At 44.6% G+C, this 15,325-nt stretch overlaps 1 protein-coding gene across 1 annotated transcript in view; it reads right to left on the bottom strand.

The window, feature by feature from the left end:
- Positions 1-15,325, bottom strand: part of LOC124625300 (epidermal growth factor-like protein 8) — a 188,889-nt gene that overhangs the window by 35,734 nt on the left and 137,830 nt on the right. The window contains exon 7 of the mRNA XM_047149164.1: positions 4,363-4,485. Within this exon, the coding sequence (XP_047005120.1) occupies positions 4,363-4,485 (123 nt within the window). The remainder of the gene's footprint in view (positions 1-4,362; positions 4,486-15,325) is intronic.

Here is a 15,325-nt window from a genome sequence, read left to right as displayed (position 1 = left end):
GTTAGAATAATATTATCCTATGCTTTCCATTTCGCTGGACGAAACTGAGAGCTCCTTTTCAACGCTGTTTATTAGCCGATATCGATTTCGAAGTGTTCAAGCCCTCCAGATTTAGGTTTTCTGTTATTTCCCTAAATCGCCCGAGGCAGATGCCAAGATGGTTCCTTTTAAAAGGCACGGCCGATTTCCTTCTCCATTCTTGAGACAATCCGAGCTTGTGCTCCGTCTCTAATGACCTCGATGTGGAAGGGACGTTAAATCCAGTTTTCCTTTCTTTGAAGTGCTCAAGGCCTCATCATTAGACACGCGAGGTAAATGGAAATGTCGCGTGACTAGGGCCTTCCGTCGGGTAGACCGCTCGCCGGGTGCAAGTCTTTCGATTTGACGCCACTTCGGCGACTTGCGCGTCGATGGGGGTGAAATGATGATGATTAGGACAACACAACACCCAGTCCCTGAGGGGAGAAAATCTCCGACCCAGCCGGGAATAGAACCCGGGCCTTAGGATTGACATTCTGTCGCGCTGACCACTCAGCTACCGGAGGCGGACGACACACGAGCTGACAGCTGACATAATGAGCAGCTGAAAAGTATATTATTACATAAACTTGGATCATCATCAAATATGACTCCACATTTACTGGCAACATTATGTTGCCAGCAAAGCTGAAGCCATATTTGATGATGATATATGATTATGAAATAATGTATTTTGCGGTTGCAGAGTTTGTCGATGGTTACTTCGTGTATCTGACGAAGCTTTGAGCCCTTCGAAATTGGTAGGGCTTAATAAACAATATTTATTACGGCTGTGTAAAGTGGACATCGTAATAAAGAGACTAAATAGTTCATTGCTCTCCGCGAAGATAGTATTTCGGAATTAAAAAAAAAAAGATATATAATATTTGTTACTCCAGAGTAAATTATAATCCCAACTTTTCGTAATGTGTAACGGGAAGTCAAATGAAAACGAGAAAAATGGGAAAAAAGTAAGTAAACTGTTTATGCCCGCCCGATTGGCCATGCGGTCTAACGCACGGCTTTCCGGACGGGAAGGAGCTCCTGGTCCCCGGCACGAATCCTCCCGGCGGATTTGTGTCGAGGTTCGGCGAACCGGCCAGTCTGTGGATGGTTTTTAGCTGGTTTTCGATCTGCCTCGGGGAATGCAGGCTGGTTCCTCTTATTCCGCCGCAGTTACACTATGTCGGCGATTGCTGCGCAAACAAGATCTCCACGGACGCGTACACCACCATTACTCTACCACGCAAACATAGGGGTTACACTCGTCTGGTGTGAGACGTTCCCTGGGGGGTCCACCGGGGGCCGAACCGCACAATAACCCTGGCTTCGGTGTGCGGCGGCGGAGAGGTGGACTGCGGTAGTCGTCGTGGGGCTGTGGACCACTGCAGCTGCGCCGGCCGCTGGTGGCCGAGCGGTTCTGGCGCTACAGTCTGGAACCGCGCGACCGCTACGGTCGCAGGTTCGAATCCTGCCTCGGGCATGGATGTGTGTGTTGTCGTTAGGTTAGTTAGGTTTAAGTAGTTCTAAGTTCTAGGGGACTTATGACCTCAGCAGTTGAGTCCCATAGTGCTCAGAGCCATTTGAACCACTGCAGCTGCGGTGGGGACGGAGCCTCTCCGTCGTTTCTAGGTCGCCGGTTAACATACAATAGAATACAAAACTGTTTATTGTTTCAAAAGTAATCCCCATAACTGTTCATACATTGTGAGATAAGACGGTTAATGCCGTGATCGAAAAATGTGTGCCAACAGAATCATGATCATGTATCCAGCCATGCACCTCTTTGTCCAAAGCAAATCTACGGCCACGAATGTCTTTCTTCAGTGCTCCAAAAATATGGAAATCGGATGGGGAGGGATCGAGACTGTATGGAGTTTGTGTAAGGGCTTAACAGTGAAATTTCTGCAGCGTAGTCCAAACGCCCAATAATATTGACGGACAGCATCATTGTTTTGTAGTATAATGCCTGCCCACATATTGCCACGATCGTTTCGACTACGATGCAGATATTTCGCTGGGAAACCTTTACACATCCTCCATACAGTCTCCATCTCTCCCCATGCGATTTGCATATTTTTGGAGCCCTGAAGAAAGTCAGTTGTGGGCATCACTTGCTTGGGATGAAGAGGTGCGCGCCTGGGTACATTAACGGTTCCGTAGGCAACTCCAAGCGTTTTTCCGTGAAGATATTGACCACCTTGTATCACAGTGGGGTAAATGTATTGACAGTTACGAGCTTCACTACAAGTTTAAACGCACCCAAAACCTTTCAGACAAACAGTAGCTAAACGATGCCAAAGTTACCGTAAGGAGGTCTACGCGTGAAGCGTTCAGTGTATTCGAAAGTAAAATTCTATGTACCGACTAGACAGAAAATCCTAGGAAGTTCTGGTTTACGTTAAATCAGTAAGTGGATCGAAACAGCATATCCAGACACTCTGGGATGATGATGATGGCATTGAAACAGAGGATGACACGCGTAAAGCTGAAATACTAAACACCTTTTTCCAAAGCTGTTTCACAGAGGAAGACCGCACTGCAGTTCCTTCTCTAAATCACCGCACGAACGTAAAAATGGCTGACATCGAAATAAGTGTCCAAGGAACAGAAAAGCAACTGAAATCACTCAACAGAGGAGAGTCCACTGGACCTGACGGGATACCAATTCGATTCTACACAGAGTACGCGAAAGAATTTGCCCCCCTTCTAACAGCCGTGTATCGCAAGTCTCTAGAGGAACGAAAGGTTCCAAATGATTGGAAAAGAGCACAGGAGTCCCAGTTTTCAAGAAGGGTCGTCGAGCAGATGCGCAAAACTATAGGCCCATATCTCTGACATCGATCTGTAGAAGAATTTTAGAACACGTTTTTTGCTCGCGTGTCATGACATATCTGGAAACCCAGAATCTACTCTGTAGGAATCAACATGGATTCCGGAAAGAGCGATCGTGTGAGACCCAACTCGCTTTATTTGTTCACGAGACCCAGAAAATATTAGATACAGGCTCCCAGGTAGATGCCATTTTCCTTGACTTCCGGAAGGCGTTCGATACAGTTCCGCACTGTCGCCTGATAAACAAAGTAAGAGCCTACGGAATATCAGATCAGCTGTGTGGTTGGATTGAAGAGTTTTTAGCAAACAGAACACAGCATGTTGTTCTCAATGGAGAGACGTCTACAGACGTTAAAGTAACCTCTGGCGTGCTACAGGGGAGTGTTATGGGACCATTGCTTTTTACAATATATATAAATGACCTAGTAGATAGTGTCGGAAGTTCCATGCAGCTTTTCGCGGATGATGCTGTAGTATACAGAGAAGTTGCAGCATTAGAAAATTGCAGCGAAATGCAGGAAGATCTGCAGCGGATAGGTACTTGGTGCAGGGAGTGACAACTGACCCTTAACATAGACAAATGTAATGTATTGCGAATACTTAGAAAGAAGGATCCTTTATTGTATGATTATATGATAGCGAAACAAACACTGGTAGCAGTTACTTCTGTAAAATATCTGGGAGTATGCGTGCGGAATGATTTGAAGTGGAATGATCATATAAAATTAATTGTTGGTAAGGCGGGTACCAGGTTGAGATTCATTGGGAGAGTCCTTAGAAAATGTAGTCCATCAACAAAGGAGGTGGCTTACAAAACACTCGTTCGACCTATACTTGAGTATTGCTCATCAGTGTGGGATCGGTACCAGATCGGGTTGACGGAGGAGATAGAGAAGATCCAAAGAAGAGCGGCGCGTTTCGTCACAAGGTTATTTGGTAAGCGTGATAGCGCTACGGAGATGTTTAGCAAACTCAAGTGACAAACTCTGCAAGAGAGGCGCTCTGCATCGCGGTGTAGCTTGCTGCCCAGGTTTCGAGAGGGTGCGTTTCTGGATGAGGTATCGAATAATTGCTTCCCCCTACTTATACCTCCCGAGGAGATCACGAATGTGAAATGAGAGAGATTCGAGCGCGCACGGAGGGTTTCTGGCAGTCGTTCTTCCCGCGAAACATACGCGACTGGAACAGGAAAGGGAGGTAATGACATTGGCACGTAAAGTGCCCTCCGCCACACACCGTTGGGTGGCTTGCGGAGTATAAATGTAGATGTAGATGAAGATTACTTGTGAAATAGTAAACAATTTACTTACTTTTTCCCATCTGTCTCGTTTTCATTTGACTGTTCCTTGTATGCCGTCTGATTCCCTGACTGTTTTGATCACAGCTATTCGTAAAAGTATTCTTATTTCCACAGTTTCGCTACTGTTGGGTCGTGAAACAAGAGGGGAAGTAGCGGACGTTTCTCTCGTATTCGAGATCAACTCGAAAACGAGATGTGTTGGTGGTTACCTTGGCTGCGGCAGGACTTTCCATCGGCGAGCAGCGTGAAGCCTGGGCGGCACTCACACTGGAAGCTGCCGACGCTGTTGGTGCACAGCTGGTCACAGGGGTTCGAAGAGCACTCGTCCACATCTGCAACACACGGGAGCCGTGGTAGCGCCCTGTATTAAATTGTGTGCCTAAGCAAGGTTGGTCGAACAATGCAGTGCCGTACTACGCATGATTCCGTTAGGTGCCATATGCCATTGCCTCTTCAGATCTAAATTTCTTATCTGTATTTAAATGTGGACTTTCAATTACTGTTGAACTTTGCATTTCTCACACTGCCGAATCATTTCCACTAGTGAAAGATCACGAATTTTTTTCTAAATATGGGCAGGCCTTTAATCAAGTATTACGTATTTTGGAATTGCACACTACATTGCGAACATTATACAAAATGTCGTGGTATGGCACATGAATCTCTGAAGAGCGGTTCTAGGCGCTTCAGTCTGGAACCGCGCTGCTGCTACGGTCACAGGTTCGAATCCTGCCTCGGGCATGGATGTGTATGATGTCATTAGGTTAGTTAGGTTTAAGTAGTTCTAAGTCTAGGGGACTGATGATCTCAAATGTTAAGTCCCATAGTGCTCAGAGCCATTTGAACCATTTTGAAGAGGGTCGGCGAGGAGAGTCAGTGAGACAGACAGACAGACACACACACACACACACACACACACACACACACACACACAGACACAGACACAGACAGAGACAGAGAGAGAGAGAGAGAGACGATACATACCAATAAAGCGTATTTTCAGATATAATTGCAGGGGGCAAAAAATCGGTAAGACTCTCTGACTCTCGAGCCTTCCACAGTATGGAAACCACAAATCGCATCTACTGTATCGTAACTGAATTAGCTGCAGAGTGAAGGGGGGCGATAAAGAACACCCATCTTTTGTTGTGCTAAGCCGACTTCCTTCACTGTCTCCTTATTTGCTCTATTGGCAACTGGAAGAGAAATTTTCCTCGTTATTCAGATGGTGAAATCACTAGGTGTGACTCAAAAATGGTTCAAATGGCTCTGAGCACTATGGGACTTAACTTCTGAGGTAATCAGTCCCCTAGAACTTAGAACTACTTAAACCTAACCAACCTAAGGACATAACACATACCCATGCCCGAGGCAGGATTCGAACCTGCGACCGTAGCGGTCGCATGGTTCCAGACTGTAGCGCCTAGAACCGCTCGGTCACCCTGGCCGGCCTAGGTGTGGCAATAAAGTGATGACACTGATGTGAAAAAATGTTGTTTACCGCTTTAGTCAAGTTTAGTGTTGTCTCCTTCAAAGTAGTTCACTTCTGATTGCACACACTTTTTCCAGCGCTTCTGCCATTGTTGGTAACATTTCTGGAACTCATCTTCTGCAATATCCTCCAACACCCTCGTCACAGCTTTTTGGACATCTTGTGTTGTTTGAAAATGGTGTCCCTTGACCGCCGTTTTGACTCTTGGAAATAGAAAAAAGTCTCACGGAGCGATATCTGGTGAATAGGATGGCTGTGATAGTACTGAAATTTGTTTTGAGGTTAAAAATTGTTGTACTGAAAGAGCAGTATGGGATGGCACATTTGCACAAATCTTTCTCATACCAAGATCTTCAATTACCGTTTCTCGATTGATGTTCAGTTCTTCTGCAATCATTTTCACGGATAATCTTCGATCAGATCATACGAGTTCACGCACCCTGGCCAAGTTGACGTCCGTTCGTGAGGTTGATGGTCGTCCACTGCGGTCTTCATCTTCAACATTCGTCCTGCCTTCACTAAACATTTTATGCCAACGAAAAACGAGCTCTTGACATAACCTCCTCCCCAAAAGCCTTCTGAAGCTTACCGTAAGATATCGTCGCGTTTTCACCCAATTTAGCACAAAAAGAAATGGCATACTGTTGCGCAATATTATGCGGTTCCATTCCCGTGACGAGATACACAAACACGTGTTAACTTATTACAGTACAACTCAAGACTGGGCAGTTGCTTCGATGTGCCACTTGGACTAGAAGCAGCTTATAGACCAAGGTTAAAGATATTGTGCCTATGCAAGCCTGCAGGGTTGCCACATCTTGCAAAGAAAATCAATCTCATTATCTTATTTTCGCACCTCTTATTTATGACAGGTAATTTAACACAGCTGCCACCGAATGCTTTGCCTTGCTGAGGTACTGGGTATAATCCCAGCCGTACTAAAATCACATCGACTACAGACTATGATGTCATTGGAGAGAGTAGCTGTGGAAGTGAAACAAACTGCACAGCATATAGGACTCAAAATTAGTGAATTAAAAATTGAGTATATGAAACTCCGTAGAACAGGGGAGAGTAACTTGAATAAGTGGACAGCAGCAGATTTTCATTTTGAGCATGTAGAGGATTTTGAATACCTAGGGGAAAGTAAATTCCATGTTCAGTGAAATAAAAGCCCGTATTTTAAGTGGTAATAGGTTTTGCCATATGTTTAAGAAGCTAATGATGTCTGGGATGGTAAACTGACAGCTCAAAATGACTAAATATAAGGTTATGATTAGGCCAGTAGTTATGTATGGATGTGAAGCACTAACCACCACTGTTTAACAGCAGCTCAGAATATTTGAACGGAAGAATACTGAGGAAAATTTATGGAGGGATACGAAATAATGGTGTTTCTTGGGGAGCAAGGACAAATTATGAGTCGGATCGTCTCATACAGAGTGCTGACATTGTAAGGCTAATGAAAAATAAAAGAATAGCCTGGCTGGGGCATCTCTTAAGAATGGAGGACACCAGAACTACAAAGAAAGTCTTCCAGTGGAAACCATACAAAAAAAATCTTCCAATGAAAACCGATAGGAAGAAGATTAAAATGAAGACCTCGTAAACGATGGCTGGATGACGTGGATGAAAACATCAAATCTCGTGGGATCAGAGAAAGCAGAAAGAAAGTAAATGAGAGAACAGAATGGAAGGAAACTATTAACCAGACAACGATTCGCGCAGGGTTGTTAAGCGACAAGAAGAACACAGACTGTGATTCAACAAGAGCACCAAGAAATCTACGACTTTATGTCTTCGGATGGACGTTCTAATTGTTTAATTTTTCCTAGCTCTTCAGCAGAGAACGATGTTATCCATTTTCTGCGCTGCATATCGTTGCTTAAAGCCTACGCACTTCCTGTATAGAACAACAGTCAGCATCCTGCCAGGGTCTTCAACAAACGATGTACATCACCCGACGTAGCGTCCCCGACATTCAACATTAACACCGAACTGGATCAACCAGTAAACACATTTTTCTATCATCCACTACAAAACTGGTTGTTTTTTAAGGATATCGAAAATCAGCTACTTTTTAAATTAATTTCTTTTCTGGCATTGTATTTCAACCTGCTGTCTAAGTACTATAGAAAGTCGTGATGCACCTATTACAACAACTTTTCAACTGATTCCACGTGTGTTCTGCTCAACAAAAAGAGGATAATATTCAGCTATGTTACGTTAACGTCTCAGCTAATTACAGCTACGTTTCTGATGGTAATATGTTCGGGTATTAGTGTAGTAACCGGTTTCCAAGTTAAGCGCTGTCAGGCTGGGCTAGCACTTGGATGGGTAACCATCCGGGCTGTCGTGCACTGTAGGCAAGCGGAGTGCACTCAGCCTTTGTGATACAAATCGAGGAGCTACTTGCTTGAGAAGTAGCGGCTCCAGTCTCGTAAACTGACATGCGGCCGGGAGAGCGGTGTGCTAACCAAATGCCCCTCCCTATCCGCATCTAGAGACGCCTGTGGGCTGAGAATGATACGGCGGCCGGCCGGTACCTTCGGGCCTTCATGGCCTATTCGGGAGGAACTAAGTTTTATTAGTGTAGTATAAGTAAGTTAGCTATACACTCTTACGCTAAACCTAAGTTAGGTTACCTATTCTAAGTTATATGTGTTTATGACATTAGATAAATTCTTTACTTTATTTTCCAGTGTTATTACACCACATTTCTATGTTTCTGCAACGATGCCTACCTCATACAAGAGGTGCGAAAAGATATATCACCAGTGAAACTTAACAGAAAGCTTTAACTAAGTTATCGCTCTTACTAAGGAAAATTATTTATTATAAATATGTATAACGAATCAAATTAAGTGGACTGATACGTTTAGGAATGAGGAGATTCTCCGCAGAATCGGCGAGGAAAGGAATCTATAGAAAACGCTGTCAAGGAGAAGGGACAGGGTGACAGGATATCTGTTAAGACAGTAGGGAATAACTTCCATGGTGCTAGAGAGAGCCATAGGGGGTAAAAACTGTAGAGGAAGAAAGAGGTTGGCATACATCCAGCAAATAATTGAGGAATTAGGTTGTAATTGCTGCTCTGAAGTGAAAAGGTTGGTTCAGGAGAGGAACTCGTGGCGGGCCGTGACAAACCAATTACAGATGACTCAAAAAAACCAAGTGTGGAACCATACACATTCACATCTTGGCTTGTTTTTTTTGTTTAAGTCCCAAACCACGTTATCTGTAAATTACTTTCAATTTATCCAAAGTAGGAAGGTGCGGCCAGTGTACGAGCAAAGAACTTATAGACTCGCAATGTACACACGTCAAAAAAAGTTTTGCGTCACCTCAGTTCCGAGAGTTCCCCAACCTGTACAGAAAATTGGAACAGAGATCAACATAAACATCATTTCCACCCTTTTGATTGCTCATGAAAACCACACACTGCATGTTGTACCACCATACAGCGAGACCTTCAGAGGTGGTGATCCAGCTGTACACACCGGCACCTCTAATTCCCAGTAGCACGTCCTCTTGCATTGATGCATGCCTGTCTTCGTCGTGGCACACTATCCACAAGTTCATCAAGGCACTGTTGGTTCAGATTGTCCCACTCCTCAACGGCGATGCGGCGTAGATCCCTCAGAGTGGTTGGTGGGTCACGTCGTCCATAAACAGCCCAAGCTATCCCAGGCATGTTAGATATGGTTCATGTCTGGAGAACATGCTGACCACTCTAGTCGAGCGATGTCGTTATCCTGAAGGAAGTCATTCACAAGATACACACGATGGGGGCGCGAATTGTCGTCCATGAAGACGAATGCCTCGCCAATATGCTGCCGATTTGGTTGCACTATCGGTCGGGGGATGGCATTCATGTATCGTACAGCCGTTGCGGCGCTTTCCATGACCACCAGCGGCGTACGTCGGCCCCACATAATGCCACCCCAAAACAGCAGGGAACCTGCACCTTCTTGCACTCGCTGGACAGTATGTGGAAGGCGTTCATGCTGACCGGGTAGCCTCCAAACACATCGTCAAATGGCTCTGAGCACTATGGGACTTAACATCTGAGGTCATCAGTCCCCTAGAACTTAGAACTACTTAAACCTAACTAACCTAAGCACTTCACATACATCCATGCCCGAGGCAGGATTCGAACCTGCGACCGTAGCGGTCGCGCGGTTCCAGACTGAAACGTCTAGAACCGCTCGGCCACAGCGGCCGGCCCAAACACATCTCCGACGATTGTCTGGTTGAAGGCATATGCGACACTCATCGGTAAAGAGAACATGATGCCAATCCTGAGCGATCCATTCTGGCCGCGCGGGCTTAGGCGAGCGTTCTCAGGCGCTGCAGTCATGGTCTGTGCGGCTGGTCCCGGCGGAAGTTCGAGTCCTCCCTCGGGCATGGGTGTGTGTGTTTGTCCTTAGGATAATTTAGGTTCCGTAGTGTGTAAGCTTAGGTACTGATGACCTTAGTACTTAAGCCCCATAAGATTTCACACACATCTGGTCCATTCGGCTTATTGTTGGGCCCATCTGTACCGCGCTGCATGGTGTCGTGGCCGCAAAGATGGACCTCGCTATAGACGTTGAGAGTGCAGTTGCGCATCATTCAACCTATTGCGCACAGTTTGAGTCGTAACACGTCGTTCTGTGGCTGCAGGAAAAGCATTATTGAACATGATTGCGTAGCTAGCGGTCATCCAGTGCCGTAGTAGCCCTTTAGCGGTCTGAGCGAGGCATGTCATCGATAGTTCCTGTCTCTCTGTATCTGCTCCATGTCCGAAAAACATCGCTTTGGTTCAGTCCGAGACGTCTGGATACTTTCCTTGTTGAGAGCACTTTCTGGCAGAAAGTAACAATGCGGACACAATCGAACTGCGGTATTGACCGTCTAGCCATAGTTGAACTACAGACAACATGAGCCGTGTACCTCCTTCATGGTGGAACGACTGGAACTGATTGGCTGTCGGACCTCTTCCGTCTAATAGGCGCTGCTCATGCATGGTTGTTCACATCTTTGCTCGGGTTTAGTGACAACTCTGAACAGTCAAACGGACTATGTCTGTGATACAATATACACAGTCAACGTCTGTCTTCAGGAGTTCTGGGAACCGAGGTGATGCAAAACGTTTTTTGATGTGTGTATTTATTAAATATGAGATTCTTTTCTCCGCGAGACGAAAAGACTGTATCTCTCTGTTTACCATAAAATATTCTGTGAGGCGAAAGTGATGTACGTAAACATTCTACGCAGTTTTCCCTAATTACTGTGGGAGAGCGATAGCGATGTTTTCTACGAGTGGCAAAATAATCTCAGAAATTGTGATTTACAACTATGACTGTAAGTAAAACCAATTCAACGGGATAAATATTTTATAAACTGTTTACTATCGTTAAAAAGATACAACCTGTTTACTATAGTTAAAAAAGATAAAAAAAAGCATTGGTAAAAAATTGATTTTGCGAAGAGTCTCAGCACTCCCCGCGCCGCTGCATTCAGGCAGCTGAAAGAAGCGGTTTGTTCACCATGTGTGACTGGAAAATAAAGCCAGCGACGTCTACTTAAGAATACTCGTGGATAACAGTGGGATAGAATACAGCGCAATAAAACGTGAACCGTACTGTCTGGATGAAAGGGGTGCTACTTGAAGTAAATACATGTATTCAGCTTTATAATGTCATATTCGTCTTTGAGAAACAATTCGTAAACTTCCATTCTAATGCCGTAAAGAAACCTGAAATAATGTGTAATGATTCCTTTGTTACCGAATTCGTGATGGGTTGTATCAATTTGTTTTAATTCGTTAGTACAGTCTATACTGTAAAACTCTAAAAAATTTTTGGGACAGTTTAGCGTCTGTTATTCCCTCCGTATCAACGACTGACCGCCTGAGGTTTATGCAAGACATTCTGCGTTGTATATCGGTAGTTGCCTACATCCGCAGGGGCACTGGCCACACTCGGTCGGATTATGTCGACTCGGCAAGTTGAGGTTGCGTCATGCTTATACAGAAAACATTCGTTTTCTATTTTCATTTCTCTCGCCGGTTTTGTTATACGTCAAGAGTACTTGATGGTTTTCAGTTCATTGGTTCACACTGCTCTTTTCCGCCTGATACCAAGTTCGTAGCTTGCTTACGGTTTATTCAATCCGTGTGACTAATGTGTTATTGCCAGGTACATGCACTTTTCGATTTTTGCGTCTGTATTTACATTAATTATTCAGCATGAGATACTGACCTAAACAGAGAAGATTTTCGTCTGCAGTCAACAGGGCTACTGAACAGAACTATTAACACTCCATTTAGAGAAATACACTGTCGGATAGAAATTGCAACACAAAGAAAGAATTGCGCGACATAAACGAAAGTTGATACGCATGTTTCTACTACTGAAAGATTATGTCTATTGAGATTCCGTGCCTGTCGCATAAGAGTGGCGTTATTAGCGCCTCTATGAGGACGCAAATGAGGTTTGATTTAAATACATGCTGTGAAGGTCGTGAGTGTCAGTTACCTTTGAGATTGGACGTGGTAATTGTGGTAGTCAAGAATGCCTTTAATGCGACGAAGACATCATTATCAACACCACACTGAATTTGAACGAGGTCGCGTAATAGGGCTACGAGAAGGTGGATGTTCCTTCTGCGATACTGCAAGAAGACTTGGCAGGAATGTAGCCACTGTACATGGTTGGTGTCAGCGGTGGTCACGAGAATGTACGGTCCCAAGAAGACGGCTCCGACGGCCACCTGGCACTAACAAAAATGTATGTCAAATCTTATGGGACTTAACTGCTAAGGTCGTCTGTCCCTAAGCTTACACACTACTCAACCTAAATTATCCTAAGGACAAACAGGACAAACACGCACATCCATGCCCAAGGGAGGACACGAACCTCCGCCGGGACCAGCCGGGCACTAACAAGAGGGAAGACTATAGAGTTCGGCATATGGCTCTTATGCATCGTACTGCATCTGCAGCAGAAACTTTGGCAGTAGCTGGCACCATAGAAGTGTTAAAAATCAGTAAATTAAGGACAGCTCCGAGCCATACGCCCTGTAGTGTGCATTCTAGTTACCCAAAACCACCGCCATTTGCGACTTCAATGGTGTCAAGGGAGAGCTCACTGGAGGGCAGGGTGAACGTCCGTTGCGTTTTATGACGAAAGCTGGTTCTGCTTCGGTGGCAGTGATGGCGGTGTAGTGTTCGAAGGAAACCAATTGAGTGGCTGCAGTCAACCTGTGTGCGTGCTAGACACAGGACTTACACTTGAAGATATGGTCTGAGGTGCGATTTCGTATGACAACAGAAGCACCCCCTTGATTATCCCACGCACCCTGACTGCAAATTTGTGTGCCAGTCTGGTGATTCGACCTGTTGTGCAACCATTCATGAACAGCATCCCAGGCGGTGCTTTCCGAGCTCGCCCACATACCGCTGTTGGCCGGTCGGAGGGGCCGTGCGGTTCTAGGCGCTACAGTCTGGAGCCGCGAGACCGCTACCGTCGCAGGTTCGAATCCTGCCTAGGGCATGGATGTGTGTGATGTCCTTAGGTTAGTTAGGTTTAAGTAGTTCTAAGTTCTAGCGGACTGATGACCTCAGAAGTTGAGTCCCATAGCGCTCAGAGCCATTTGAACCATACCGCTGTTGTAACTCAACATGCTCTACAGAGCATTGACATGTTGCCTTGGCCTATTCGGTTATCAAATCTGTACCCAATCGAACAGATATGGGACATCGTCGGACTACAATTCCAGCGTCATCCACAACCAGCATTAACAACTGACTTCCGGCATCCGTACAACACAATGCATGCACGTTTGCATGCTTGTCTTTAACGTCCTGGCGGTTACACCGGTTACTAATGTACCAGCATTTCACATTTACAATGGCTTATCTCACGTATATCTGTGATCTTGCAAGGTTAATCACTTAAATATGTAACCTAGACAGATGTATCCCCGAAATTGCATTACTCTACATTAATTATTTTTCGGTCTTGCGAATTTTTCGTGTCACTGTATTGGAACCGTCACGCATTACGTAAACAAAATGATATCAAGAGACACGAACACGATTGTGTACGGTGTACCTTTTCGGCCAAAACAATAATGACAAAAGGAAAAAAAATTTTAAACTCAATATTTAAGTAGCTCCTTGTAAAATCTGGAGAGTCTAGTATAAAATGTAACGGTGACTAGAATGTAACAATATTGACGTTTCGACTTTTTCTTTGTAAATGTGAGTAAAACAATAACAAACGTACTTCGTCGATAGTTTGTCACCGGGAAACTCATCAGGATCATCTAATGTCTATGGGATGAACTATAACGTTGGTTTCGTGCCAGACAGATTCTACTGAAAAATCTTACAACAGCTGTACATCATGGCTGAAAAAGAAGTTCCTCTTGCTATAAGAGCTTAGCAAGAAAATCTTGTCAAGATTAAACGAATGATACGAGGTACGAGGGCAATCGGAAAAGTAACCCTCGTTAGGTTACTTTGCTATACACATAGGTGGGGATGGCGTGTTCATAGGAAGAAATATCATTGGGGAGTATAGTTGGTTTGAAGGAAATCTGAACCCTTCGATTATATAGGGTGGTCCGTTGATCGTGACCGGGCCAAATATCTCACGAAATAAGCGTCAAACGAAAAAACTACAAAGAACGAAACTTGTCTAGCTAGAAGGGGGAAACCAGATGGCGCTATGGTTGGCCCGCTAGATGGCGTTGCCATAGGTCAAACGGATATCAACTGCGGTTTTTTAAATAGGAACCACCATTTTTTATTACATATTCGTGTAGTACGTAAATAAGTATGAATGTTTTAGTTGGACCACATTTTTCACTTTGTGATAGATGGAGCTGTAATAGTCACAAACATATGGCTCACAATTATAGACGAACAGTTTGTAACAGGTAGGCTTATTAAATTAAAATATAGAACGTAGGTACGTTTCAACATTTTATTTCGGTTGTTCCAATGTGATACATGTACCTTTGTGAACTTATCATTTCTGAGAACGCATGCTGTTACAGCGTGATTGCCTGTAAATACGACATTAATGCAATAAATGCTCAAAATGATGTCCGTCAACCTCAATGCATTTGGCAATACGTGTAACGACATTCCTCTCAACAGCGAATAGTTCGCCTTCCGTAATAATCGCACATGCATTGACAATGCGCTGACGCATGTTGTCAGGCGTTGTCGGTGGACCACGATAGCAAATATCCTTCAGCTTTCACCACAGAAAGAAATCTGGGGACATGAGATCCAGTGAACGTGCGAGCCAAAGCATGGTGCTTCGTCGACAAATCCACCTGTCATGAAATTGCTATTCAATATCGCTTCAACCGCACGCGAGCTATGTGCCGGACATCCATCACGTTGGAAGTACAACGCCATTCTGTCATTCAGTGAAACATCTTGTAGTATCATCGGTAGAACATTACGTAGGAAATCGGCATACATTGCACCATTTAGATTGTCATCGATAAAATGGGGGCCAATTATCCTTCCTCCCATAATGCCGCACCATACATTAACCTGCCAAGGTCGCTGATGTTCCACTTGTCGCAGCCATCGTGGATTTTCCGTTATCCAATAGTGGATATTATGCCGGTGTACGTTACCGCTGTTGGTGAATGACGCTTCGTCGCTAAATAGA

Source organism: Schistocerca americana, chromosome 1 (genome assembly GCF_021461395.2).
Source record: "Schistocerca americana isolate TAMUIC-IGC-003095 chromosome 1, iqSchAmer2.1, whole genome shotgun sequence".
NCBI lineage: Eukaryota > Metazoa > Arthropoda > Insecta > Orthoptera > Acrididae > Schistocerca > Schistocerca americana.
The sequence above is the reverse complement of the archived record's forward strand: the minus strand, read 5'-3'. Positions and strand labels throughout refer to the sequence as shown.